At 40.3% G+C, this 27,544-nt stretch overlaps 1 protein-coding gene across 6 annotated transcripts in view; it reads right to left on the reverse strand.

Moving 5' to 3' along the window:
• Positions 1-27,544, reverse strand: part of pan2 (poly(A) specific ribonuclease subunit PAN2) — a 138,288-nt gene that overhangs the window by 92,814 nt on the left and 17,930 nt on the right. For all 6 annotated transcript variants that reach the window (XM_063037231.1, XM_063037228.1, XM_063037227.1 and 3 more), the window contains exons 6-11: positions 21,394-21,661; positions 20,097-20,439; positions 17,991-18,087; positions 8,967-9,086; positions 5,167-5,286; positions 946-1,074 (exon numbers count right to left, since the gene is read on the reverse strand). In XM_063037231.1, coding sequence (XP_062893301.1) covers positions 946-1,074; positions 5,167-5,286; positions 8,967-9,086; positions 17,991-18,087; positions 20,097-20,439; positions 21,394-21,661 — 1,077 coding nt within the window. The remainder of the gene's footprint in view (positions 1-945; positions 1,075-5,166; positions 5,287-8,966; positions 9,087-17,990; positions 18,088-20,096; positions 20,440-21,393; positions 21,662-27,544) is intronic.

Here is a 27,544-nt window from a genome sequence, read left to right on the forward strand (position 1 = left end):
GTGACAAAAATATTGGACATCAGGAATTTGTTTAAAAAAATTGAAACTAGAAATATAAAGCACACCATTCAGCATCTGAAAGATAAATTAACATTGTGGATGGAAATCTTCTTTCAGACACTCAGCTGCTTTGCAAATTCATCATTTCCTGTTTTAAAATTGCAGAACTGAAATTAGTTATTTCACCTTTATCCAAGTTCATACGATTATTAAATTCACCAACATACACTTCATTATACTAAAATTATCAGCTTAATGCGAATTTCCTGAATGATTCACACTACTTGTAGTGCCTACCACCAGCCATCATGAAACACTGCTCCAAGTCTATTCACGCATCATGAATAAACCACATTTCAGAACTAACCTTGTCTAGTACAATTAAATTAAAGCTCAACAATACATTCTTGATTGGATTTAATCATTAAAGTTACAGGACAGCTTTAATTTTTAGAAGTATCTTCTTAAAGACAGGCTGATTTCCAAGGAAGCGATTTGAGAGACACACCACTGTTCCTCTATTATCAATGGGTCTAAATCATGGAATTCTCTTCACCAGCACTGTGGAAGCACCTTCACCAGAAGGACTACAGTTGTTCAAGAAATTAACTCACCATCATCTTCTCAGGGGCAACTAAGAATGAGCAATAAACGCTGGCCTTCCCAGCCAACATCCACATCCTGTGAATTAATAAAATGAGATGGGAATTTTTTGACTGGACAATTTTTATGATAGTGTTTTCCATACAGCTTTTGCCTGTTCTTTATCGATGCTGCCCAAGAGTGTTTCCAGCAGCTGTTGGTTCTAATAGTATGCAAAATATGGATGGCAATTCTGGCCAAGGCGATGCATTTAAAACAATCCCCATCATATGTATTACAGCCAATGATCACATCAAGTAAATACAAGTCAGGTCTATTTTACTAGCTCAAATGTTCATTTACCTGACATGGGTCACCTCTTGAGAGATCGAGCATGTGAAATAAAAATCCAAGTTCACATCCCAAGCAAAACTCCTTCTGACACAGATGGTTTTGAACATGGCAGCGGATGGGCTCCAGTAAATACAACACCTTCCAATGGGAGAAGAAATTATAGGAAACAAAACAAATCCATAAAAAATTAAGACAAATAATTTTTGTAATTTGGATTGTATACATCTTAGATTGTAAGCTTTCACATGGATGTAATAGATTTTTTTTCCTGGAAAATAGAGCCTTCCACAAAGTTCCCCTATTTCTGTTAGAAAGCACAGCTCATTCTACCCTGTCCAAACAATGTACTTCAAGGATAATAAAAAAGAAACAACTCACTCACTACTACACCAGCTCAATTGTCCCATCTCCCCAATGCAGGAATGAGATCGACAGTTCAACATCCAGAAATATCTAATTTGGAACATTTTGATACGGTGGGACTAGACCCAAAGCCAAAAGGAAATGAAATTAAATCTTTTAGTTGGATCCTTCAGAGCCAGCAAAAAGAAAAGTCAAAGTCTAATTACTTTCCTCCCAGAATAAAGGAGTTATCTGAAGAGGACAATCCAAGCAAGAGTTGTCAGAATTCCGTGAAGTTTAAAAGAATGAGAGATTATGGTGAGGACAATATGAGTGAGGTTGATGTTCTGGAGCATGTTGATATTAAGGGAGAGGAGGTGTTGGAGTTGTTAAAATACATTAGGACAGATAAGTCCCCGGGGCCTGACAGAATAGTCCCCAGGCTGCTCCACGAGGCGAGGGAAGAGATTGCTGAGACTCTGGCTAGGATCTTTATCCATTGTCCACGGGAATGGTACCGGAAGATTGGAGGGAGGCGAATGTTGTTCCCTTGTTCAAAAAAGGTAGTAGGGATAGTCCGGGTAATTATAGACCAGTGAGCCTTACGTCTGTGGTGGGAAAGCTTTTGGAAAAGATTCTTAGAGATAGGATCTATAGGCCTTTAGAGAATCATGGTCTGATCAGGGACAGTCAGCATGGCTTTGTGAAGGGCAGATCATGTCTAACAAGCCTGATAAGAGTTCTTTGAAGAGGTGACCAGGCATATAGATGAGGGTAGTGCAGTGGATGTGATCTATATGGATTTTAGTAAGGCATTTGACAAGGTTCCACACAGTAGGCTTATTCAGAAAGTTAGAAGGCATGGGATCCAGGAAAGTTTGGCCAAGGTGGATTCAGAATTGGCTTGCCTGCAGAAGGCAGAGGGTGGTGGTGGAGGGAGTACATTCAGATTGGAGGATTGTGACTAGTGGTGTCCCACAAGGATCGGTTCTAGGACCTCTACTTTTCGTGATTTTTTATCAACGACCTGGATGTGGGGGTAGAAGGGTGGGTTGGCAAGTTTGCAGATGACACAAAGGTTGGTGGTGTTGTAGATAGTGTAGAGGATTGTCAAAGATTGCAGAGAGACATTGATAGGATGCAGAAGTGGGCTGAGAAGTGGCAGATGGAGTTCAACCCGGAGAAGTGTGAGGTGGTACACTTTGGAAGGACAAACTCCAAGGCAGAGCACAAAGTAAATGGCAGGATACTTGGTAGTGTGGAGGAGCAGAGGGATCTCGGGGTACATGTCCACAGATCCCTGAAAGTTGCCTCACAGGTGGATAGGGTAGTTAAGAAAGCTTATGGGGTGTTAGCTTTCATAAGTCGAGGGATAGAGTTTAAGAGTTGCGATGTAATGATGCAGCTCTATAAAACTCTGGTTAGGCCACACTTGGAGTACTGTGTCCAGTTCTGGTCACCTTACTATAGGAAGGATGTGGAAGCATTGGAAAGGGTACAGAGGAGATTTACCAGGATGCTGCCTGGTTTAGAAAGTATGCATTATGATCAGAGATGAAGGGAGCTAGGGCTTTACTCTTTGGAGAGAAGGAGGATGAGAGGAGACATGATAGAGATGTACAAGATAATAAGAGGAATAGATAGAGTGGATAGCCAGCGCCTCTTCCCCAGGGCACCACTGCTCAATACAAGAGGACATGGCTTTAAGGCAAGGGGTGGGAAGTTCAAGGGGGATATTAGAGGAAGGTTTTTTACTCAGAGAGTGGTTGGTGCGTGGAATGCACTGCCCGAATCAGTGGTGGTGGCAGATACACTAGTGAAGTTTAAGAGACTACTAGACAGGTATATGGAGGAATTTAAGATGGGGGCTTCTATGGGAGGCAGGGTTTGAGGGTCGGCACAACATTGTGGGCCGAAGGGCCTGTACTGTGCTGTACTATTCTATATTATTATCGCAATAAAACAAGATTTTGAAAAGAACAGACAGGTTGATGCTGAGGCACTTTCTTCTGGCTAAATACACATGACACTCTCAGGGCAAGGGTTCAGACATTTCCGATTTGGATAAGGAAGCACTTCATTTGAGGGTTGTGAATCTTTGAAATTTTCTCTCCAAGAGCTGTGGATGCAGTTATTGAAGATATTCAAGATAAATACTTGAATGATAAGAGAATCAAGGATTTTGACAGGAAAATGAACAAGATCAGCCAAAATCGTAAAAACCAAGGTGGCTTCATGACATACTCACACTTTTGTTCCTTATTTTTTCTACTGTTTCTTCCTGTTTATGGAGAAAGACCTGCCATTTATTTACTACCAGGCAGCGGTAACTGGAAATTGGGAAGGCGTAGTACATAGAGATTATGGTCACAAAACCATAACTGACCTTTGTGGCTTGTCACACTTGCATAAAGCGTACACACACACACACGATTGGGAAAAGAAAATCAATTTATTTGCTTATCCCTCACTTTTCAGCAATAATGATTCAATTAGCAGTCTACCTACATCTACATTAGTAAATACTTTAATTCCACTTACTCTCTCACTTTTGCAAACTGCAAAGATTTTTTAAAAACAGTTGCCGTGGAAACAAATAAATTTCTCATTAATATGTGCACAACAAAGTGAAGCACAATGAAACTAGTGGTGTCCATTTAGCAAAAAAGAATGAATTTGCAAATGAACTAGTTCTATACAGGGAAATAAATGAACTTCAAACACACTACAAAGGGGTGGCATGGTAGCACAATGTTTTACAGAACCAGCATTTCAGGTTCAATTCCCACCATTGTCTGTAAGGAGTTTGTACGGTCTCCATGACCATTTGGGTTTCCTCTGGGTGTGCCGACGTCCTTTCCCAGTCCGAAGAAGTGCTGGTTGGTAGGTTAATTGGTCATTGTAAATTGTCCTGTCATTAGGCTAGGATTAAATCTAGGGTTGCTGGACAGCGCGGCTCAAAGGGCCAGAAGGACCTATTCCGTGCTACATTTCAATAAATTAACTATTGTTTCAATTTGAGCACCTCAGTGAATTAAGTGTGATGATAAGGCATGCGCATAGTCACACCCACCATTTTCCCCCTATTCGACTGACTTCTGATCCTGACCTGCTCCCTCTGAGAGCTTTTTCCTCAGGGAAAAAAAAACACTGGCTCTATGACAACTTGATATTGCATCAATTTCTGGGCAACAAATATTTAAATATGAAGACTTGAGAAGGTGAAGAATCTTACTAAGCTGATTATGGGGATGAGGGACATTAGTTATGTGCAGAGACTGAAACCTCAGGTTGTTCAAGTAAAGAGAGACGGTTGCAAAGAGATTAAAGGTATTTAAAAGCATTAAGGGGACAGAATAAATAGAAAGAGATGCCTTACTAGTGGAAGACCAAAAAGAAAACATAAGAACAACAAAAATGATGAAAGGCAAAAGAAAATGTCTTTTAAAAACGTAATTATGATCTGATAGCAGAAGTAAATTCAGTAGTAGTTTTCAAAAGGTAGATGGATAACTACCCGAAATGAAAGAATTCACAGCACTATGAGGCAAGGATAGGGGAATTGGATTAGCTGGATTGCTCTTGGGTACAGCCAGTACAATACTAGCACATCAAATGGCCTTTCCCATGCTGTAAAAGTCTTGCAATTCGTTGATCATAGAATCTGTAAATTTTGCAAAAATTATGATTTGGCCAAGGCCTCATGGAAGAATATTATGAATTGCAGAATGGAGTACTAACCCACGGTAACAGAAAACTAGAATGCAAACTTCCCCCATTAAAATCACAACCTCCATTATCATAACCAGAGTGTTAATGCACTTTCATTTAATATGTATTAGTGCTAACTATGGGAAGGCCATGAAAGAATGGAAGAATGCCCCTGACCTGAATCATGCAGTTGCAATAAGCATTGGGAATGTGTGGCTCCAGCCCCGCAAACAAAGTCTTGTTGTAGTGCTTGAAATCAAAGTCTTCCAAACCAAGTTTCGAATATTTGATAGTAACCTAAACAAATACATTTACAATCAAACTGTTGTATAATTTAGACAGATGCCCAAGAGTTCTTTATAATCATTCTCGTAGTTAAAACCAAAATGCATACAGCTATTGCATTGCCCAATTAATAATGGAAGAGAAAAAATATTTACCTCAAAGGAAGTGACGGTGGTGGAGGTGGGTGGGGTTGGAGTTGGAGAGTAGGGAAGGGAAGATAGGAGAGGAGGAAGGGGAAGAGTGGAAAAAGATGCTGGTTGAAGATCAGGCAAAAAAAAATCCAGGTTAATGAAGAAGCAGAGTGCTAGCTAATTCAGAAACTTGGCCAACACATCCATATATTCTCCCTGACAAAATACAGCGCAAGATGCCTCAAAGTTCCATATCCATGTCTGTGAGCTTTCCACCACTGAATAATCTTCAATCTTCTTATGCCAGGACAGTGGGCCGACAAACACTGCGATGGAAACCTGAGAAAGAGATCTGGGTGGCTGACTTATGGAAAACAAAATAGCCAGAAGTTTGCCAAGCATTAGAAAGCAGCCCAGGTCAAATCACATCACACTTTCAGGGTGACAAATTTCTTAAAGCATAATATGCTGGAACAGGAACATATCCTAGTAAACTATTCTTATTATTAAAATAATTTAGCTTTCAAAACTGAATTATCACATCATCTTCGTTCTCTTTAAGGTGATATCAGTATTGATTTAACTTTAAACCTCAGTACTCAAGACAGCCAGATGCTGAATGATAAACTATCTCAAAGTATGGCTTTGAGGAAAGAGAAGCAGAATAAACGGTGTAAAGACAGTAAGGTAGAAGGGCTGAAATGTGTGTACCTCAATGCAAGAAGCATCAGGAACAAAGGTGATGAACTGACAGCTTGGATACATACATGGAATTATGATGTAGTGGCCATTACAGAGACTTGGCTGGCACCAGGGCAGGACTAGATTCTCAGTATTCCTGGATTTCAGTGCTTTAAAAGGGATAGAGAGGGCAGAAAAAGGGGAGGAGGGGTGGCATTACTGGTCAGGGATACTATTACAGCTACAGAAAGGGTGGATAATGTAGCAGGATCCTCTTTTGAGTCAGTATGGGTGGAAGTCAGGAACAGGAAGGGAGCCGTTACTCTGTTGGGGGTATTCTATAGGCCCCCTGGTAACAGCAGAGATACAGAGGAGCAGATTGGGAGGCAGATTTTGGAAAGGTGCAAAAATAACAGGGTTGTTATCATGGGTGACTTTAACTTCCCTAATATTGATTGGCACCTGATTAGTTCCAAGGGTTTAGATGGGGCAGAGTTTGTTAAGTGTGTCCAGGACGGATTCCTGTCACAATATGTGGACAGGCCGACCAGGGGGAATGCCATACTAGATCTAGTACTAGGTAATGAACCGGGTCAGGTCACAGATCTCTCAGTGGGGTAGCATCTGGGGGACAGTGACCACCACTCCCTGGCCTTTAGCATTATCATGGAAAAGGATAGAAATCAGAGAGGACAGGAAAATTTTTAATTGGGGAAAGGCAAATTATGAGGCTATAAGGCTAGAACTTGTGGGTGTGAATTGGGATGATGTTTTTGCAGGTAAATGTACTATGGACATGTGGTCGATGTTTAGAGATCTCTTGCGGGATGTTACGGATAAATTTGTCCAGGTGAGGAAGATAAAGAATGGTAGGGTGAAGGAACCATGGATGACAAGTGAGGTGGAAAATCTAGTCAGGTGGAAGAAGGCAGCATACATGAGGTTTAGGAAGCAAGGATCAGATGGGGCTATTGAGGAATATAGGGAAGCAAGAAAGGAGCTTAAGAAGGAGCTGAGCAGAGCAAGAAGGGGGCATGAGAAGGCCTTGGCGAGTAGGGTAAAGGAAAACCCCAAGGCATTCTTCAATTATGTTAAGAAAAAAAGGATGACAGGAGTGAAGGTAGGACCGATTAGAGATAAAGGTGGGAAGATGTGCCTGGAGGCTGTGCAAGTGAGCGAGGTCCTCAATGAATAAGTCTCTTCGGTATTCACCAATGAGAGGAAACTTGATGGTGAGGACAATACAAGTGAGGTTGATGTTCTGGAGTATGTTGATATTAAGGGAGAGGAGGTGTTGGAGTTGTTAAAATACATTAGGACAGATAAGTCCCCGGGGCCTGACGGAATATTCCCCAGGCTGCTCCACGAGGCGAGAGAAGAGATTACTGAGCCTCTGGCTAGGCTCTTTATGTCCTCGCTGTCCACGGGAATGGTACCGGACGACTGAAGGGAGGCGAATGTTGTCCCCTTATTCAAAAAAGGTAGTAGGGATAGTCCGGGTAATTATAGACCAGTGAGCCTTACGTCTGTGGTGGGAAAGCTGTTGGAAAAGATTCTTAGAGATAGGATCGACAGGCATTTAGAGAATCATGGTCTGATCAAGGACAGTCAGCATGGCTTTGTGAAGGGCAGATCATGTCTAACAAGCCTGATAGAGTTCTTTGAGGAGGTGACCAGGCATATAGATGAGGGTAGTGCAGTGGATGTGATCTATATGGATTTTAGTAAGGCATTTGACAAGGTTCCACATGGTAGACTTATTCAGAAAGTTAGAAGGCATGAGATCCAGGGAAGTTTGGCCAGGTGGATTCAAAATTGGCTTGCCTGCAGAAGGCAGAGGGTCATGGTGGAGGGAGTACATTCAGATTGAAGGATTGTGACTAGTGGTGTCCCACAAGGATCTGTTCTGGGACCTCTACTTTTCGTGATTTTTATTAACGACCTGGATGTGGGGGTAGAAGGGTGGGTTGGCAAGTTTGCAGACGACACAAAGGTTGGTGGTGTTGTAGATAGTGTAGAGGATTGTCAAAGATTGCAGAGAGACATTGATAGGATGCAGTAGTGGGCTGAGAAGTGGCAGATGGGGTTCAACCCGGAGGAGTGTGAGGTGGTACACTTTGGAAGGACAAACTCCAAGGCAGAGTACAAAGTAAATGGCAGGATACTTGGTAGTGTGGAGGAGCAGGGGGATCTCGGGGTACATGTCCACAGATCCCTGAAAGTTGCCTCACAGGTAGATAGGGTAGTTACAAAAGCTTATGGGGTGTTAGCTTTCATAAGTCGAGGGATAGAGTTTAAGAGTTGCGATGTAATGATGCAGCTCTATAAAACTCTGGTTAGGCCACACTTGGAGTACTGTGTCCAGTTCTGGTCACCTCACTATAGGAAGGACGTGGAAGCATTGGAAAGGGTACAGAGGAGATTTACCAGAATACTGCCTGCTTTAGAGAGTATGCATTATGATCAGAGATGAAGGGAGCTAGGGCTTTACTCTTTGGAGAGAAGGAGGATGAGAGGAGACATGATAGAGATGTACAAGATAATAAGAGGAATAGATAGAGTTGATAGCCAGTGCCTCTTCCCCAGGGCACCACTGCTCAATACAAGAGGACATGGCTTTAAGGCAAGGGGTGGGAAGTTCAAGGGGGATATTAGAGGAAGGTTTTTTACTCAGAGAGTGGTTGGTGCGTGGAATGCACTGCCTGAGTCAGTGGTGGAGGCAGATACACTAGTGAAGTTTAAGAGACTACTAGACAGGTATATGGAGGAATTTAAGGTGGAGGCTTCTATGGGAGGCAGGGTTTGAGGGTCGGCACAACAGTGTGGGCCGAAGGGCCTGTACTGTGCTGTGCTATTCTATGGCTTTTTCTTGCATCAGACCTTTCGATATTTCTTTGGGACCATGTAGAGATGAGTATCTTCCTCCCTTCCAATAGGAGACTCTGGGATTTGATTGTAGTTGTCACATTCTACATCCATCTCCTTTAATTTATATGGAACCTAAAAAAGCAGATGTATCTAATGAAAATGTTGTATAAAAATATAGCATTTTAAGATCTGCAAATGGCTTAGTAAGCAATAGTTAAGCAGGTGTATGGAGATGTGCTGTATTTGACAACTTCACTTGACACAAAACTGGGAACAGCTTTAAAATTATCATAGCTAAATAAGGGAAGGACAAAAGTTTAATTATTCAGTGATCTCTCCAGAAAGGTGCATACACAATCAGGTTTGGCAGTTATACTGCTTGTTCACACTAAATGAAAATTTGAATAGCCATTTGGCGTTTGTTCCAGGGGTTTCTTACTGATTCACAGTTGTCCCTGACCATCTTGAGAATAGAGTAGTTGAGGCACATTTGGTTCTAGATCAAAGTAGAACACTAGGTTCTGTTGGAAATTTTAAATCCGATACATTTTAACCGGTAAATATTGTTTGATTCGACTAATATGAATGTGTAATAATTTAAGTTACTCAATCCCAAAGTGGCCAACTATCCCATCTAGTCAAAATAAATTACAATAGCAACTATTAACGAACAAGAATTGAAGATGTCATCTATGGAAAAGAAATTTAATGAAGTTACTTCGGAATTATCAAGAACGAAGAAAAAAACGACCGATTTAGATAGCAGCATGCGCAGGAGGAATTTACGTACATTGGGTTTGCCCGAAAATACTGAAACTGGTGACCTGTTAAAGTTCTTTTCAGATATGCTGTATTCACTTTTTAATGAGATTCTTGAAGCGAACCCTGTACTCGATACAGCTTTTCGAATCCCACGATCCAAGCTCTCATTCAAGCTACGTCCGTGACCACTGGTACTATCCCTGCATTATTTTACAACCAAAGAAGCTATTCTCCAAGAGGCAAGAAAAAAGGGGTAAGCTAATCTACAATTCAACAGAAATTTATATGGTGGAGGACTTTGCCCTGGAAATCTATGCTGAAAGATGGAAATACCAGGGATTGATGGCCGAATTATATAAAATGAATTGTCGTCTGTCGCTTTGTTATCTGGCACGTTTGATGATTTTTCCACCTGACTCTCAGCCACAAAAGTTTAACTCTCCAGAATAAGGTTGGGAATTTATTCAGGAGTTTAAGTCTATGTTGAATGCAACTTAAGTAGACAATCCTGAGCTGGGAGATGTTTATAGATGCCTTGAGGAAAGTCTGTTCTACGTTTTATGGATGTTCGTACAGAATCTGGCTGATTTAATTTTATTTTATTATTTGTTAACAGTTAGTATATATCTATAGTTGTTCTGAAGAAAGTCTGTTTCACATTTTATGGATGTCTGCACAGGACCTGGTTGATTTAATTTTTTCTTGCTTGCCTTAATATTAATATCGTGGGTGTGTGTGTGTGTGTGTGTGTGTGTGTGTGTGTGTGTGTGTGTGTGTGTGTGTGTGTGTCACACACACACACACACATCCTATGATTTGTAAGTTTTTTTAAAAAAACTTCAGTTGTAATATATTATTTGCTTGGATTTACCCTTTTCTGAATACACGATTAATATACTTCAGATGAATTTAAGATGGCCATCCCCAACTACGTTTTAACTATAGGATGCAGAAGTGGGCTGAGAAGTGGCAGATGGGGTTCAACCTGGAGAAGTGTGAGGTAGTACACTTTGGAAGGACAAACTCCAAGGCAGAGTACAAAGTAAATGGCAGGATACTTGGTAGTGTGGAGGAGCAGAGGGATCTGGGGGTACATGTCCACAGATCCCTGAAAGTTGCCTCACAGGTGGATAGGGTAGTTAAGAAAGCTTATGGGGTGTTAGCTTTCATAAGTCGAGGGATAGAATTTAAGAGTTGCGATGTAATGATGCAGCTCTATAAAACTCTGGTTAGGCCACACGTGGAGTACTGTGTCCAGTTCTGGTCACCTCACTATAGGAATGATGTGGAAGCATTGGAAAGGGTACAGAGGAGATTTACCAGAATGCTGCCTGCTTTAGAGAGTATGCATTATGATCAGAGATTAAGGGAGCTAGGGCTTTACTCTTTGGAGAGGAGGATGATGAGAGGATACATGATAGAGGTATACAAGATAATAAGAGGAATAGATAGAGTGGATAGCCAGCGCCTCTTCCCCAGGGCACCACTGCTCAATACAAGAGGACATGGCTTTAAGGCAAGGGGTGGGAAGTTCAAGTGGGATATTAGAGGAAGATTTTTTTTTTTTTTTACTCAGAGATTGGTTGGTGCGTGGAATGCGCTGCCTGAGTCAGTGGTGGAGGCAGATACACTAGTGAAGTTTAAGAGACTACTAGACAGGTATATGGAGGAATTTAAGGTGGGGGCTTCTATGGGAGGCAGGGTTTGAGGGTCGGCACAACATTGTGGGTCGAAGAGCCTGTACTGTGCTGTATTATTCTATGTTCTATGTAACTATAGTTAGACATAACATTACAATATTTGAAATTTGTTCATTTCTTTTATTATGTCTACAATCGGTGGAGTAAGTATACAACTTTCTTAACAAAGCTGCAAAATGGAGATTGGGGTTAGGGTCATAGCATGCTATCCCCTTACTGGATAGTGTTTTTTTTTGCTCTTTGGGGGAAGGGGGTGGGGCTATTAAGAGTAGTTTTTTCTCCACTGGGCAGTTCTGAGGGGTTTTATCTTGTATCAATCATGTCATCACTTCTGGTCAAGTCAGTGCCGTTTTTTCCTTTGGATCTAGTTTGCGCTTGTGCAATAGCTTCCTTTATAAAATTTAAAATTAAATCTTAAACATGGATGTTAATAAAATTAATATAATTTCTTGGAATTTGAACAACATGAATCATTCTATTAAGCACAAAAAGATTTTTAAGAAATTAAAAACACTTCATGCGGATATTATCTTCGCGCAAGAAACTCATGTACGGAGACAGGATGGAAGTTGCTTTTTTAAATTCTGGAAGGGACCTTTACACCATTCTTCATCAATAAATAAAACTAGAGGGGTATCTATTTTTGTTAACTCTAAAATCCCTTTTGTACATTTTAATACCGTTATTGATTTGATTGGACGATATTTAATTGTCACTGGTTTGCTATGTGGTCAAAAGGTGGCTTTGGTGTGCGTTTATGCACTCAATTCAGACAGTCCTGAATTTAAAAAACTATTTTCCGCGCTCCGGAATCTAAATGAATACAAGTTGATTATGGGTGGTGACTTCAACTGTTGTCTTAACCCGTTGATTGACAGGTCATCAACCAATCCGTTGCTTCCTAATAAAGCGGCAACTTGTATTAATTCTTTTCTATTAGAATATGGTTTGGTGGATATCTGGAGATATAGAAACCCGAATGAGAGAGTCTTCTTCCCCCCCCCCCACCCCCGCCCCCACATGTACATCATAAAATTTCAAGAATTGATTATTTTTTTCTGGATACATGATTGTTGTATTCCATTGCCGGCTGTGCATATGACATCATTGCGCCGCTGGACCACGCACCAATGAAATTAATTCTGAAGCTTTCTGATAATATTTCGAAAATGTCACAGTGGAGATTGAATCCCGTATTGTTACAAGACCCAACTTTTGTTAGTTTTATCAAGGAGCAAATTTCTTTATTTTTTGAACTTAATACAACTGAAGGTATGCCAAATTTGGTTATATGGGATACGATGAAATCTTTTCTTAGGGGACAGATAGTTTCATATTCAGGTTTAAGGAGGAAAACCAAAGCGGAACTTTTGGTGATTACTAATAAAATTAAAGAGATTGATAAACATATTCAGTAAGACCTAGTGAAGATCTATATAAGGGTTGAACTCCAAACAACACAGCATGATCTGCTTTTGACCTTCCCCATTGAGCAGCAACTTTTTAAATCCAGAAGTCAATTTTACATACATGGTGATAAATCAGGTAAATTGGTGGCTGGTCAGTTGAAGGCAAATATGGTCAGAAGACAGATTTTGAAAAAACGTAGACCAGATAGAACTCAAACATCAGACCCTCATGAAATTAGTACGATATTTATGGATTTCTATTCTAAGCCTTATAAATCTGAATTTTCTGATAATACTATCTTTAAGAATAGATTTTTTTCAAAAATTAAATATACCTAAAATTTCTATTCAAGGTATTAACACATTAGATGCACCTATTAAACAAGAGGAAATAGCTAGGGCTACATCCTCTATGCAACTAGGAAAAGCTGCGGGACCAGATGAATATACAGTGGAATTTTATATGACTTTTACTGAAATGCTTACATCACATCTATGTCAAACTTTCACTGATTCTATATTCTCTGGGACAACTTTTTATGAGGCATCAATCTCATTGATCCCTAAAAAAAAGGAAAAGATCTATCTGAATGCGCCTCCTATAGACCAATTGCCTAATTGAATTTGGACTTCAAAATTCTTTCTAAAATTCTGGCTAATAGGCTTGAGAATATTTTACCTACTGTTATTTCAAATGATCAAACTGGATTTATTAAAAATAGGTATTTACATTTTGATATTCGAAGATTGTTAAATATTATTTATTCTCCCTCAGTTAAAGAATCTGAATGTATGTCTCTCTCGATGCAGAGAAAGCCTTTGATAGGGTGGAATGGCCCTATTTATTTCAGGTCTTGAAGAGATTTAACTTTGGTCCAGGATTTATCTCCTGGATCAAACTGATCTATCAAGCCCCGATGGCTGCGGTTATAACTAACAATCAATCTCCTTATTTTAGACTATATAGAAGAACCCGTCAGGGTTGTCCTCTTAGTCCTTTATTATTTTATTTGGCTTTAGAACCACTTGCTCTCACTCTTAGAGATTCCAACTCTGTTCCGGGTATTAAGAGAGGGGATAAAGTACATAAGGTTTCGTTGTACGCAGATGACTTATTAGTTTACATTTCAAGCCCTGGGAAATCTATCCTTTCTATGTTACCCATATTTACTGAATTTAGTACTTTCTCTGGATACAACTTAAATTTATATAAAAGTGAATTGTTTCCTATTAATAACTATTCAGATCAATATGATCTAATACCTTGTAATATTGCTAAAATTATTTTACCTCTTGGTATTAAAATTACTAAAAATTTTAAAGATTTATACAAATATAATTTTCTTCCTTTAATTGAATATACACAACAAACGCTTTCCAAATGGTCACCTATGACGTTGTCATTAATTGGCTGAATAAGTGCTATAAAAATGACAATTTTACCAAAATTCTTATATATGTTTCAAGCTGTTCCATCCTTTGTCCCGAAAACGTTTTTTGATAGAATAGATTCTATGATCTTAAACTATATCTGAAATAATAAAAACTCCAGAGTGAGTAAACCTTCATTGGAAAAATTAAAAAAAGATGGTGGCTTGGCCTTAGCAAACCTTAGGCTCTATTACTGGGCAATCAATACTCGTTATATTACTTTTTGGATTCACTGTATAGATATACAGGACTGTCCTTCATGGTTGGACTTGGAGGAGAACTCAGTAAAGGGGTTCTCTTTGGCTTCTTTGCTGGGAGCTCCTCTTCCCTTTTTGTTTTCTAAGATTGGTAGACAAGATCTTAGTCCCATTGTTAGACATACATTAAAAATTTGGTTTCAGTTTCATAGATCTTTTGACTTAAATAACTTTGTTCTGTCTAGTAATATCCATTTTTATTATTTTTTAAACCATCAAGTTTAGACAAGGCCTTTTTAACATGGAAAACTAAGGGAATAATAACTTTTCTAGATTTGTTTTTAGAAGATTGTTTAATGTCTTTTTCTCAGCTAATGGACAAATATGATTTGTCTAATGCACAATTTTTTAGATATTTACAAGTTAGGAATTTTTTTTTAAAATGTGATTTGTTACTAAATTACCCATTTGCTCATTTACCAAGTATGATAGATGTTATCTTTCAGCTTAAACCATTCCAAAAAGGATTGATAGCCGTCATAAACGGCTATTGAATTTACGAATGATGTCTAGTGATAAGGTTAAGCGTGCTTGGGAATTGGAACTTCAAGAACCATTTTCAGATAATCAATGGAATAAAATTTGTCATTTAGTTAACAAGTCATCTATCTGTGCCTGTCACTCTTTGATTCAGTTCAAGGTAGTGCACAGGGCGCAGATGTCAAAAGATAAACTAGCGCATATTTTTTCTAATATAAACCCTACTTGTGATAGATGTAACACTGAGGTGGCCACTTTAACTCACATGTTTTGGTCCTGCATAAAGTTAAATAACCTTTGGAGAGATTTTTTTTTTAAGAACGTTATCAAAAGTCATAGGTCTGGACCTACAACCTAATTCACTTACAGCAATCTTTGGGGTTATTCCAACAGAAGCAGGAAACGTTCCTGCTTCTGCTCAACGCATGATAGCTTTCTCAACTTTATTGGCTCGGAGAGCTATTCTACTGTACTGGAAGGGTCCCAATCCACCTTCTGTATTTTTTTGGCTCTCCTTCATTATGTCTTGTTTAACTTTGGAGAAAATAAGTTGGACTTTTGATACATCTTTTAAATTTGAGCAAACTTGATGACCTTTTATTCAATATTTTCATATGATCTAATTTTTAATACTTTTATAGTTAATTATTCTTTTTTCTCCGTGAATTTTTAGATTTGATCAGAAGGATCTTCCCTTTTTTTTAAGCTGTATCCTCAAAATGGACTGCCCAGTTGCTTTTTTTTGTTTTAGGTTAGTTTAGTGGGTTTTTTTTTTCCCTCCAATAATAGAAAATTTTGAATCTTTTTTTTCCCCCTCCATGAATTGTTAAGAGGAGAGGTGGTTCTCTTTTCTCTTTATATTAGCTTAATACTATACATAATTTTGACAGTGTATACTCCTTTCTCTGTTTGTATTATTATTGAATTATGTATTTGAGATAACCTCTCCTCTGGTTTGTATTTACCCTTATTCTTTTAACTCTATAAAAAAGACTGAAAGTGGATCATGTCCTTTCTGCTCAGGGGATTGAGCGAGCTTGGCACAGTTTTTTTTAAAAATTAGGACTGTTGCTTCAACTGAAGTTAGTTTATTCAGTTCATAGCTTACAAATTACTAAATAATAACAACGAACATGATAAACACACAAAATGCTGGAGAAACTCAGTAAGTCAGGCAGCATTCATGGAATTGAATAAACAGTCAGCATTGTGGGCCAAGACCTTTCTTCAGGACTGGAAAGGAAAGGGGAATATGCCAGAATATAAAGGTGGGGGGGGGGGGAGGAGAAGGAGGGCCAGCGAGAGAAGGTGATAGGTGAAGTCAGGTGGGTGAGAAAGGTCAAGGGTTGGAAATCTGAAAGGAGAGGAGAGTGAATCATGGGAGAAAGGGAAGAAGGAGGGGCACCAGGGGGACTTGATAAGCAGGTGAGAAGAGGCAAGAGGCCAGAGTGAGAAAAAGGCGGTGGGAGAAGTTTTTTTTTTAAAGATCAGAAGGCAAAACTGACATTCGGGCCATCAGGTTGGAGGCTACCTCCATCTCCTCTATTTCCAGACATCTACACTCACCCCATCTTCCCGCAGCCTCACCTACTATCCCATGAGACTCCACAACTTCTGCCATCTTAAATGGGATCCTACCAGCAAACACAACTTTACCTCCATCCCATTCACTGCTTTCTGCAGAGATCACTCCTTCCATGACTCCCTGGTCCATTCACCCTTCCCCACTAATCACCCTCCCAGCATTTATCCCCGCAAACATCATCCATTGACCTCCTTTCTCACCTCCATTCAGGGCCCCCAACAGTCCTTCCAAGGTGAGGCAACACTTTACCTGTGAATCTATTGTGGTCATCTATTGTATCCAGTGCTCCTAATATGGCCTCCTCCACACTGGTGCGACCTGGTACAAGTTGAGGGACCACTTTGTTGAGTGTCTATACTCCATCAACCAAAAGCAGAACTTCCTGGTGGCCAAATATTTTAATTCCTATCCCCAATCCCGTTCCGACACGTCAGTCTACGGCTTCTTCTTTTGCCATGAAGAGTGGAAGAGCAACATCTCATATTCCGTCTATGTAGCCTCCAACCTGCTGGCATGAACATCAATTTCTCCTTCCAGTAATTTTTACCCCTCCCCCTTCCCAATTCTATTCCCCACTCTGGCCTCTTACCTGTTCTCACCTACCTATCACCTCCCTAGGTGCCCCTCTTCCCTCCCTTTCTCATCAGATTCCTTCTCCAGCCATTTACTTTTCCCACCCACCTGACTTCACCCATCTCCTCCTTCCCTTCCCACCTTTTTATTCTGGCATCTTCCCCTTTTCTTTCCAGTCCCAAAGAAGGGTCCCAGCCCAAAATATTGACTGTTTATTTATTTCCATAGATGCTGCCTGTCCTGCTGAGTTCCTCCAGCATTTTGTGTGCACTACTCTGGATTTCCAGCATCTGCAGATTTTCTCGTGTTTATAATGTACTTGATATGCTCAACACTTCTTGGGTACTACCTTGGAATCAAGGGCAACTTTCTTCTACTCTGGGGTATCCAAGATGCTTTGATCATGACCACCATCTTGATAAGGAGCATCCGATTGTGGTCATGATAAAAAGGTCCCCTCACAATTGTCCACAGGGAAAGTAATCATAATGGTCCTCTTCAACTACTTCCAAGTGACAAAATGCTATTCCCTTAATCACAGTGTGAATTCTGTCCACCAGTTGGTACTAGTAAATTGTTAAGACTCCTGTGATCTTTCCACCTATCAATTGTTCCTTAAATCACAAGTTATTGTGCTGTACCTTAGGATTACAGGGTTCTGTAGAGAGTTGCCTCCCTTATCTTCTCCCCCCCCCCAAATCAACTATTGTTCACCTTGAGGCACAATGGTTTCCATGAACTTGTGCTTAATTAACTTCTGAATCTCCTGATCATCATGCCTACATACCTTAAGTATATCACTAAACTACAAGTACAAAATTAAAATCTTTCTTTCCTACCTGATTTCTCAGCCTTGTTTTGGGATTCGGGGCATAACCGATAAACCCAACTTTCTTCATTGTACGCAATATCTCAAGCTCAACAGGTGGGGCTCGTCTGAAAGAATAACCGGAGAGGAGTTAATACAAAAAGGACATGGTAGACTCCAACAACCTGTCTCTGAATGTGAACAAAACAAAAGAGATGGTTGTTGACTTCAGGAGGACACGGAGCGATCACTCCCCGCTGAACAACGACAACTCCTCCGTAGAGACCGTTAAGAGCACCAAATTTCTTGGTGTTCACCTGGTGGAGAATCTCACCTGCACCAGCTCCATAGTAAAGAAAGCCCACCTCTCCCATCCTCACCACATTCTACAGAGGTTGTACTGAGAGCATCCTGAGCAGCTGCATCACTGCCTGGTTCGGAAATTGTACCATCTCGGATTGCAAAACCCTGCAGCGGGTAGTGAGGTCAGCTGAGAAGATCATCGGGGTCTCTCTTCCCGCTATCACAGACATTTACACCACACGCTGCATCCGCAAAGCAAACAGCACGGAGGACCCCACGCACCCCTCATATAAACTCTCCTCCCTCCTGTCATCTGGAAAAAGGCACCGAAGCATTCGGGCTCTCACGACCAGACTGTGCAACAGTTTCTTCCCCCAAGCCATCAGACTCCTCAATACCCAGAGCCTGGCTTGACACCAACCTACTGTCCTCTACTGTGCATATTGTCTTGTTTATTATTTATGGTAGTGCCTGCTTTGTTTTGTGCACTTTATGCAGTCATGGGTAGGTCTGTAGTCTAGTGTAGTTTCTGTGTTTTTTCTTACGTAGTTCAGTGCAGTTTTTGTATTGTTTCATGTAGAACCATGGTCCTAGAAAACATTGTCTCATTTTTACTATGTTCTGCACCAGCAGTTATGGTTGAAAAGAAAATAAAAAGTGACTTGACTTGGGGAGGGGGTTTACAAAATCTTCAAATTTAACTGTACATCTTCAAGAGATGAGAGCAGGGCATTTTAGTACTCTATATCAATTTTGATTTGTTTTGTCCTCCATTTCAGAAATACTTCAGCCTTAAATTAGATACTAATTCTAATGCACAAGCAATATTATGCCATGATAGATATGAAAATATGAGATTTCCTCCAACATTATGATCACCCAAAAAGGTTAGATGAACAAACTGTAAGGAAAATACCAAAGATACCAAAGAATCTGATACTGTGCTAGCCACAATAGTAAAATTGCTTCAAACTAAATATCTTTTTTTGTGTTTGTATTCATTTCACCTTTAGTACGACCACATTAAACAGATATGATCTGTAACAAATGAGTTCAAACTATTTAATTCCCCCTCACATCACATCATATACAACAGTAATTCAAAGCTTTTTCCAAAGTTAGAGCATACAAATGGCATGGCACATTTGGGTACAGAGATGGTGTGAGGATCAAGGATAGAGAGGGAACATACTGCATGTGGTAGTTTTAATTCTTGATTGGAAGTGGAAGATTCACAGAAAGATGGTCTCATACATCTCCTGGATACTAGAGGAGGAACCATGCTCATGGATAATAAATGTAAAAAACACATCTAGGAGGAATGGATATATAACCATATAACAATTACAGCACGGAAACAGGCCATCTCGGCCCTTCTAGACCATGCTGAACTCTTACTCTCACCTAGTCCCACCGACCTGCACTCAGCCCATAACCCTCCATTCTTTTCTTGTCCATATAGCTATCATGAGGAACAGTTGTGTAAAGTCTTGTGAACATGCCAATCTCGTGAACACCCTTTACAATGTGATGGCTTTTGATTATACAGTGCTGCATTTGGTATAGCCCATACACTGAAAAGTAAGACCCAGAAGCAAACGGGGGGGGGGGGGGGAAGAGATGAAGTGGCCTTGGTTTTTATCTATTGGGAGGAAAAAAAACAAGAATATCAACAATGGGAGGAAAATGGCTCAGATGGAAGTCACTGAAATAAAAGCAATCAAAATGTCAAGATGTTGTGAAGAGTAAACACATTTCACACTAGCAAATTCAATAAATTAAAGCAATACTTTGTGTGCCTCCATTTATCAGAATTCTACAAATTTTTAATTACCTGGGTGTGACAACACAATTTGCTGTTGGCCAGTCAGACAACAGAGAATCTGTGATGAGAGGTACTGGAATGAGGGATAAAGGCAAGAGCTCATCATTCCAGTCCAGATGTGGCAGTGTATCTACCATGCATGGCATCGGAAATTCAGTCTCACGGGAGTACGCATTGAATGTAGCACTTGGTGAGTCTGCCCATAGATGCACACATCCTCCAGAGTCTCCAAACAGCAATGCTCGCTTGCTAGAAGATACATCAAATGACATAACCAACTGCCCCACAGTGTTTACGTGAAAAATATCTGCAGGACTTGCGAGGCCTGTTGGTTCACAAAACTGGCATTGTCCTGCAATAAGGAAAAAAAAAGACTGCTGCAACAAACTGTAGCCCAAATGAGATCTTTTACCAACAATACAAGCATGTGCTTGGCTGCTACCTTTAACCGATATTCCACCCAGTACACAATTCAGAAATACTTACTATTTAAATGGCAATCTGAAGCAGTAGCTTGTTTGAGGATGCAGTCAGCTTTAATATTATCAGGATTCAACTTTAAAACCTGACAATTTAACTAGAAGGACAATGCTAAACATTCATACAATGTCAAACCCTGATAGCAGAGATCAGTTTTCTTGTAAACACTATCCAGACCTTTCAGGTGTATAACAGTCTTATATTCCCAAAACATTTTCCCCATTTACAGACAACTTTCAAATGTTAACACTTGCTGCTGGGACTGATTATATTAACTGTTTTTTTTTAATATTGCTAGATTACTACAATCATGGATCCAATTTCACCAGATGCCACGATTTTGTTTTAATTGAACCTTGACAGAGTTAATATATAGCCATGTTAATTGGAAAAAACTTAACTGAATAAACAGTACTGGATTTGAACAAAAAGGATAAAACAAACATCTTAAAAACAGCTTCAATCGTAAGTGCTCAATGAAGTGTCAATCATTATTATTCAGTGTAGTTGAAGTAAAGAGCAATAACTAAACTATAAAGAAAAACTTAGCAATGAATCAAATGCAAAATATATTTTAAAGAAGGAAATTTACTCATTGCCTGCTGGTTTCAACTGATTTTATGGAGAAATTAGGGATTCTTAACAACTACAAACCACAATATATTTTCTCCACTAGTTAACCTCTGATTTTTGCATTCAAGTTACATACTTTAATCTAAGAAGCAGAATAATAATGTGTGTTAAATGGTAATTACAACTGAATATTCAGTATAGCACATCATAGTACTATAAAGTTGCGTTATAATTCTAGCCTTTTGTAAGATACCTGATTGGGAGATGATGGCTAGCCTTGAAGTATATGTAGGAATAAATCTCAGGAAGAGAGGATCCACGTGAACCTGCAAGGGGCTAATAGCCCGCATCATGCGTAGGTCATATACCATCAGAAATCTGTCACATGACAGCCCATTTATTCGATTTGAGAAACCACATGTCACCAGCAGGTTCCCATGTACATCAAAATCAGAGAGGCTTCCAGAGTAAGCATCAAACTCGTGTTCTAACTTAAAGTTTCTTAAATCTCGGACAGATACCTGAAAAACAAAAGAATCGTTATGTAATAAAAGCAATTTTCACATTCTTATTTACTAATAGTTAACACATCACCACTGTGGCATTTGTTACACAATCCAGGAAAGTCCCAGCCTCAATGCTAGCAGTTGGAATACCACAAACTGGTCTCACTTGTGGGTCGTGACCAACAGGGTGCAGCTAGACTGCGTGATCCTTACCACGATTCATTACCCTTAAGTGGAAACATATACTGTATACAAATAAAAGTCTCACTTCAGCATGGAAAACTACAAGTACTTGCCCTGGATATGCTGGTGGTTTTGGAGCTGCTACCTCCATGAAAACATCAAATACAAAACCACAAAATTGGATTCAGCTGAACTACATAAAGAAAAACCAATACTGTTTCCTCAAATCTGCTTCAGAGGAACAGGATTAAAAAAACTACTAAAAGGAACTTCTTTGGATAAAACTAGAAGTATGGATGGAAGGAAAGTGATTTTTGCCCCTCCTTTGATTTCCAGTCCCTGCCCAAGATTGGAAATTATTGAAAAATAGCTAAATGATAGGGATGGAAAATAGGACAAATAAAGCGGCAGGAAATACAAGCAGCCAGGAAGACTAGCTTTTCATTGTACTGGGCTAAATTTAAACCCAGAACATAGAAGTAGAAAGTTTGTGACCAATTGACTGCACCACTCCATCTCCAACCACAAGCTTGGCAATATTTCATATTCAATTCAACACAGAATTGGATGAAGATAAAGAGGGGAAAGAGTAAAAAAAAAATCAGTAGTACACCCATTATTGCTAGAAATTATACTAGCATGGGTATTGGGGGAGAATAATGTTTTTCTCATTTCCAATGTAGGTTAGTGCAGACAAGCGAGACAGGTCCAAATTAGGACATGGATCACCAAATTCTATATGAGCTTAGACTTGCAAAGGAGCCAGGGTGCAGTTCAGCCAGAGGTACTTTGCACATTTCCTGTTGAAATAACTTTCTATTACTTTGTTACCTCAAAGCACATCTGTTGCAAAGGCACAGATAGAATCTATAATGTTAGAGGTGGAAATAATGACAACAAATATTTGATCCCAAGTGGTTTGAACTAGATTTCACAAAGGTCAGTGACATTTCAAAACAAAATGTGAAAGAATAATCAGATGCCAAGATATAATGAGGCTGCACATATTCTAGCTCAGTTTTACCAGGTGGCATGGTTATCCAGAAAGTGGAACTTGTGGTGGGGTCTTAAAGACAATAGCTTTGGTCTTCCCATACAGTGCTGCTATGTTTGTGTATCATGTAGAACTATACAAATATGAACTAAAAAGTGATCAGATCTTCACACAAGTCCAAAAACTAAATAAAGAGAACCCAATTAAATAAGTAACAAAAACATTATACTTGTTCATGTATTGAGAAAAATGATCCAATATAACATGTATTTACTGGAAAAAATATGTGAAACTCTGGGGATAATGCCTTCTACAAAAGCCTATTTGGAGTCAGGTGTTCCAACCAATGAAATGAGATTAGAGTTATGGATTGTAGAGGTGCCCTGCCCTATATAAAAAAAGACACACAAAGTCAGGTTACTGACAGAGCCTGCTCTTCTCAAAAAAGATCTATTTATGTGCAGCATGCCTCGATCAAAACAACTTTCAGAGGACTTCAGAAGAATTGCAGAGATGCATGAAGCTGGAAAAGCCTACAAAAGCATTTCTAAAGACCGGAGTGTTCATCAGTCCACAGTAAGAGAAAATGCCTACAAATGGAGGAAATTCAGTACTGTTGCTATTCTCCCTCGGAGTGGGTGTCCTGTAAAGATCACACCAAGAGCACAAAGTGCAATGCTGAAGGAGATGAAAAAGAACCCAAGGGATTAACAGCAAAAGACCTGCAGAAACCTCTAGATATTGCTAGTCTCTGTTCATGTGTCCACTCTAAGAAAAACACTGCTCTCCAAAAGAAAGAGGGAAAAAAAAACCCAAAATTGCTGCAAATCTCAAGTTTACAAAGAACCACCTGGATGTTCTACATTTCTGGAACAATGTTCTGTGGACAGAGGTGACAAAAGTTGAACTTTTTGGCAGAAATGCACATTGCTATGTTTGGAAGAATAGGGGCACGGCACACCAACACCTCATACCTACTGTGAAGCATGGTGGAAGGAGCATCATGATTTGGGGCTGCTTTACTGCCTCAGGGCCATGACAGCTTACAATTGTTGAGGGAACAATGAATTCAAAATTGTATCAAGACATTTTACAGGGTAATGTCAGAGTAGCAGTTTGTCACCTGAAGCTTAATAGAAATTGGATAATGCAACAAGACATTGATCTGAAAGACAAGAGTAAATCAACAACAGAGAAGTTTAAAAAGAAAATTTGTGTTTTGGAATGACTGTGAAGAGGAAAAAATTAGTTAAGACCAAAGTTGGGCCCTTGAAGACAGAAATGGGGGAAATTATTATGGGGAACAAGGAAATGGCAGACGAGCTGAACAGGTACTTTGGATCTGTCTTCACTAGGGAAGATACAAACAATCTCCCAGATGTAATAGTGGCCAGAGGAACTGAAGGAAATTCGCATCAGGCACAAAATGGTGTTGGGTAAACTGATGGGACTGAAGGCTGATAAATCCCCAGGGCCTGATGGTCTGCATCCCAGGGTACTTACGGAGGTGGCTCTAGAAATCATGGACGCATTGGTAATCATTTTCCAATGTTCTATAGATTCAAGATCAGTTCCTGCGGATTGGAGGGTAACTAATGTTATCCCACTTTTTAAGAAAGGAGAGAGAGAGAAAACAGGCAATTATAGACGAGTTAGTCTGACATCAGTGGTGGGGAAGATGCTGGAATCAATTATAAAAGACGTAATAGCGGCATATAATAGCAGTGGCAGGATAGGTCCGAGTCAGCATAGATTTACGAAGGGGAAGTCATGTTTTTTGACTTCTCCAGTGCGTTCGACACCATCCGCCCTGCTCTGCTGGGGGAGAAGCTGACAGCGATGCAGGTGAATGCTTTCCTGGTGTCATGGATTCTTGATTACCTGACTGGCAGACCACAGTACGTGTGCTTGCAACACTGTGTGTCCGACAGAGTGATCAGCAGCATTGGGGCTCCACGGGGGACTGTCTTGTCTCCCTTTCTCTTCACCATTTACACCTCGGACTTCAACTACTGCACAGAGTCTTGTCATCTTCAGAAGTTTTCTGATGACTGCCATAGTTGGATGCATCAGCAAGGGAGATGAGGCTGAGTACAGGGCCATGGTAGGAAACTTTGTCACATGGTGTGAGCAGAATTATCTGCAGCTTAATGTGAAAAAAACTAAGGAGCTGGTGGTAGACCTGAGGAGAGCTAAGCTACCGGTGACCCCTGTTTCCATCCAGGGGGTCAGTGTGGACATGGAGGATGATTACAAATACCTGAGGATATGAACTGACAATCAACTGGACTGGTCAAGAACACTGAGGCTGTCTACAAGAAGGGTCAGAGCCGTCTCTATTTCCTGAGGAGACTGAGGTCCTTTAACATCTGCCGGACGATGCTGAGGATGTTCTACGAGTCTGTGGTGGCCAGTGCTATCATGTTTGCTGCTGTGTGCTGGGGCAGCAGGCTGAGGGTAGCAGACACCAACAGAATCAACAAACTCATTCGTAAGGCCAGTGATGTTGTGGGGATGGAACTGGACTCTCTGACGGTGGTGTCTGAAAAGAGGATGCTGTCTAAGTTGCACGCCATCTTGGTCAATGTTTCCCATCCACTACATAATGTACTGGTTGGGCACAGGAGTACATTCAGTCAGAGACTCATTCCACCGAGATGCAACACAGAGCGTCATAGGAAGTCATTCCTGCCTGTGGCCATCAAATTTTACAACTCCTCCCTTGGAGGGTCAGACAATCTGAGCCAATAGGCTGGTCCTGGACTTATTTCCTGGCATAATTTACATATTACTATTTAACTATTTATGGTTATATTACTATTTATTATTATGGTGCAACTGTAACGAAAACCAATTTCCCCTGGTATCAATAAAGTATGACTATGACTATGACTAATCTTCTGGAATTTTTTGAGAATGTGACTATGAAAATGGACATGGGAAAGCCAGTGGATGTAGTGTACCTGGACTTTCAGAAAGCCTTTGATAAGATCCCACATAGGAGGTTAGTGTGCAAAATCAGAGCAAATGGTATTGGGGGTAGGATACTGACATGGATAGAAAATTGGTTGGCAGACAGGAAATAAAGAGTAGGGACTAATGGGTCCTTTTCAGAATGGCAGGCAGTGACTAGTGGGGTACCCCAAGGCTCGGTGCTGGGACCGCAGCTATTTACAATGTACATAAATGATTTAGATGAAGCGATTAAAAGTAACGTTAGCAAATTTGCAGATGACACAAAGTTGGGTGGCAGTGTAAAATGTGAGGAGGATGTTACGAGAATGCAGGGTGACTTGGACAGATTGGGTGAGTGGGCAGATACAGTTTAATGTGGATAAATGTGAGGTTATCCACTTTGGTGGCAAGAACAGGAAGGCAGATTACTATCTGAATGGTGTCAAGTTAGGAAAAGGGGAAATACAACGAGATCTAGGTGTCCTTGTTCATCAGTCACTGACAGTAAGCATGCAGGTACAGCAGGCAGTGAAGAAAGCTAATGGCATGCTGGCCTTCATAACAAGGGGAATTGAGTATAGGAGCAAAGAGACTCCTTAACAGCTTCTACCCACAAGCAGTGAAATGTATAACACCCCCTTCCCTTCTCCTGTCCCCCTCCTAAGACGGCGGCAGCTAAATGCATCACACTTCTAGGAATGGCAGGTGTGCAATAGTCCTAGCCCCCCATCCATATATTATTAATTTTGGACTGCACTCCTGAGGTTTTAGAGTTTATTTTATGTATATATTCTTTGCCATGCTGCAAAATGTTGAGCTGCTAAACTGTGTTTCATTGCTCCACAACAATGACAATTCTGCAGTTGTACAGGGCCCTGGTGAGATCACACCTGAAATACTGTGTACAATTTTGGTCTCCAAATTTGAGGAAGGACATTCTAGCTATTGAGGGAGTGCAGCATAGGTTCACAAGGTTAATTCCCGGGATGGCGGGACTGTCATATGTTGAAAGATTGGAGCGACTGGGGCTGTATAGACTGGAATTTAGAAGGATGAGAGGGGATCTGATTGAAACATATAAGATTATTAAGGGATTGGACACGTTAGAGGCAGGAAACATGTTCCCGATGTTGGGGGGGGGGGGGGGGGGGAGTCCAGAACCAGAGGCCACAGTTTAAGAATAAGGGGTAGACAATTTAGAACAGAGTTGAGGAAAAACTTTTTCACACAGAGGGTTGTGGTTCTGTGGAATTCTCTGCCTCAGAAGGCAGTGGAGGCCAATTCTCTGGATTATTTAAAAAAAAAGTTAGATAGAGCTCTTAAAGATAGCGGAGTGAAGGGATATGGGGAGAAGGCAGGAAATGGGTACTGTTTGTGGATGATCAGCCATGATCACAGTGAATGGTGCTGCTAGCTCGAAGGGCTGAATGGCCTACTCCTGCACCTATTGTCTATTGACTGAGTCAAAATCCTGACATTAATCCTATAGAAAAGTTGTGGAAGGACCCGAAGCAAGCAGCTCATGCAAGGAAGCCCACTGACATCCCAGAGTTGAAGCAATTTTGTAAGGAGGAATGGCCTAACATTCCTTTAAACCAATGTGAGAACTTTAATTCTCATTCCCAGTCTGACCAATTCATCTGTGGTTCCTGCACTGTTATACCTTTAAATCTGAGGGAACTATTCCATGCTCTATAGGACTTCAGGATATGACCACTACTATATCCACTATTCCTCATCTTGTTCATTTTGATGCAAATTACCAG

Source organism: Mobula hypostoma, chromosome X1 (assembly GCF_963921235.1).
Source record: "Mobula hypostoma chromosome X1, sMobHyp1.1, whole genome shotgun sequence".
NCBI lineage: Eukaryota > Metazoa > Chordata > Chondrichthyes > Myliobatiformes > Myliobatidae > Mobula > Mobula hypostoma.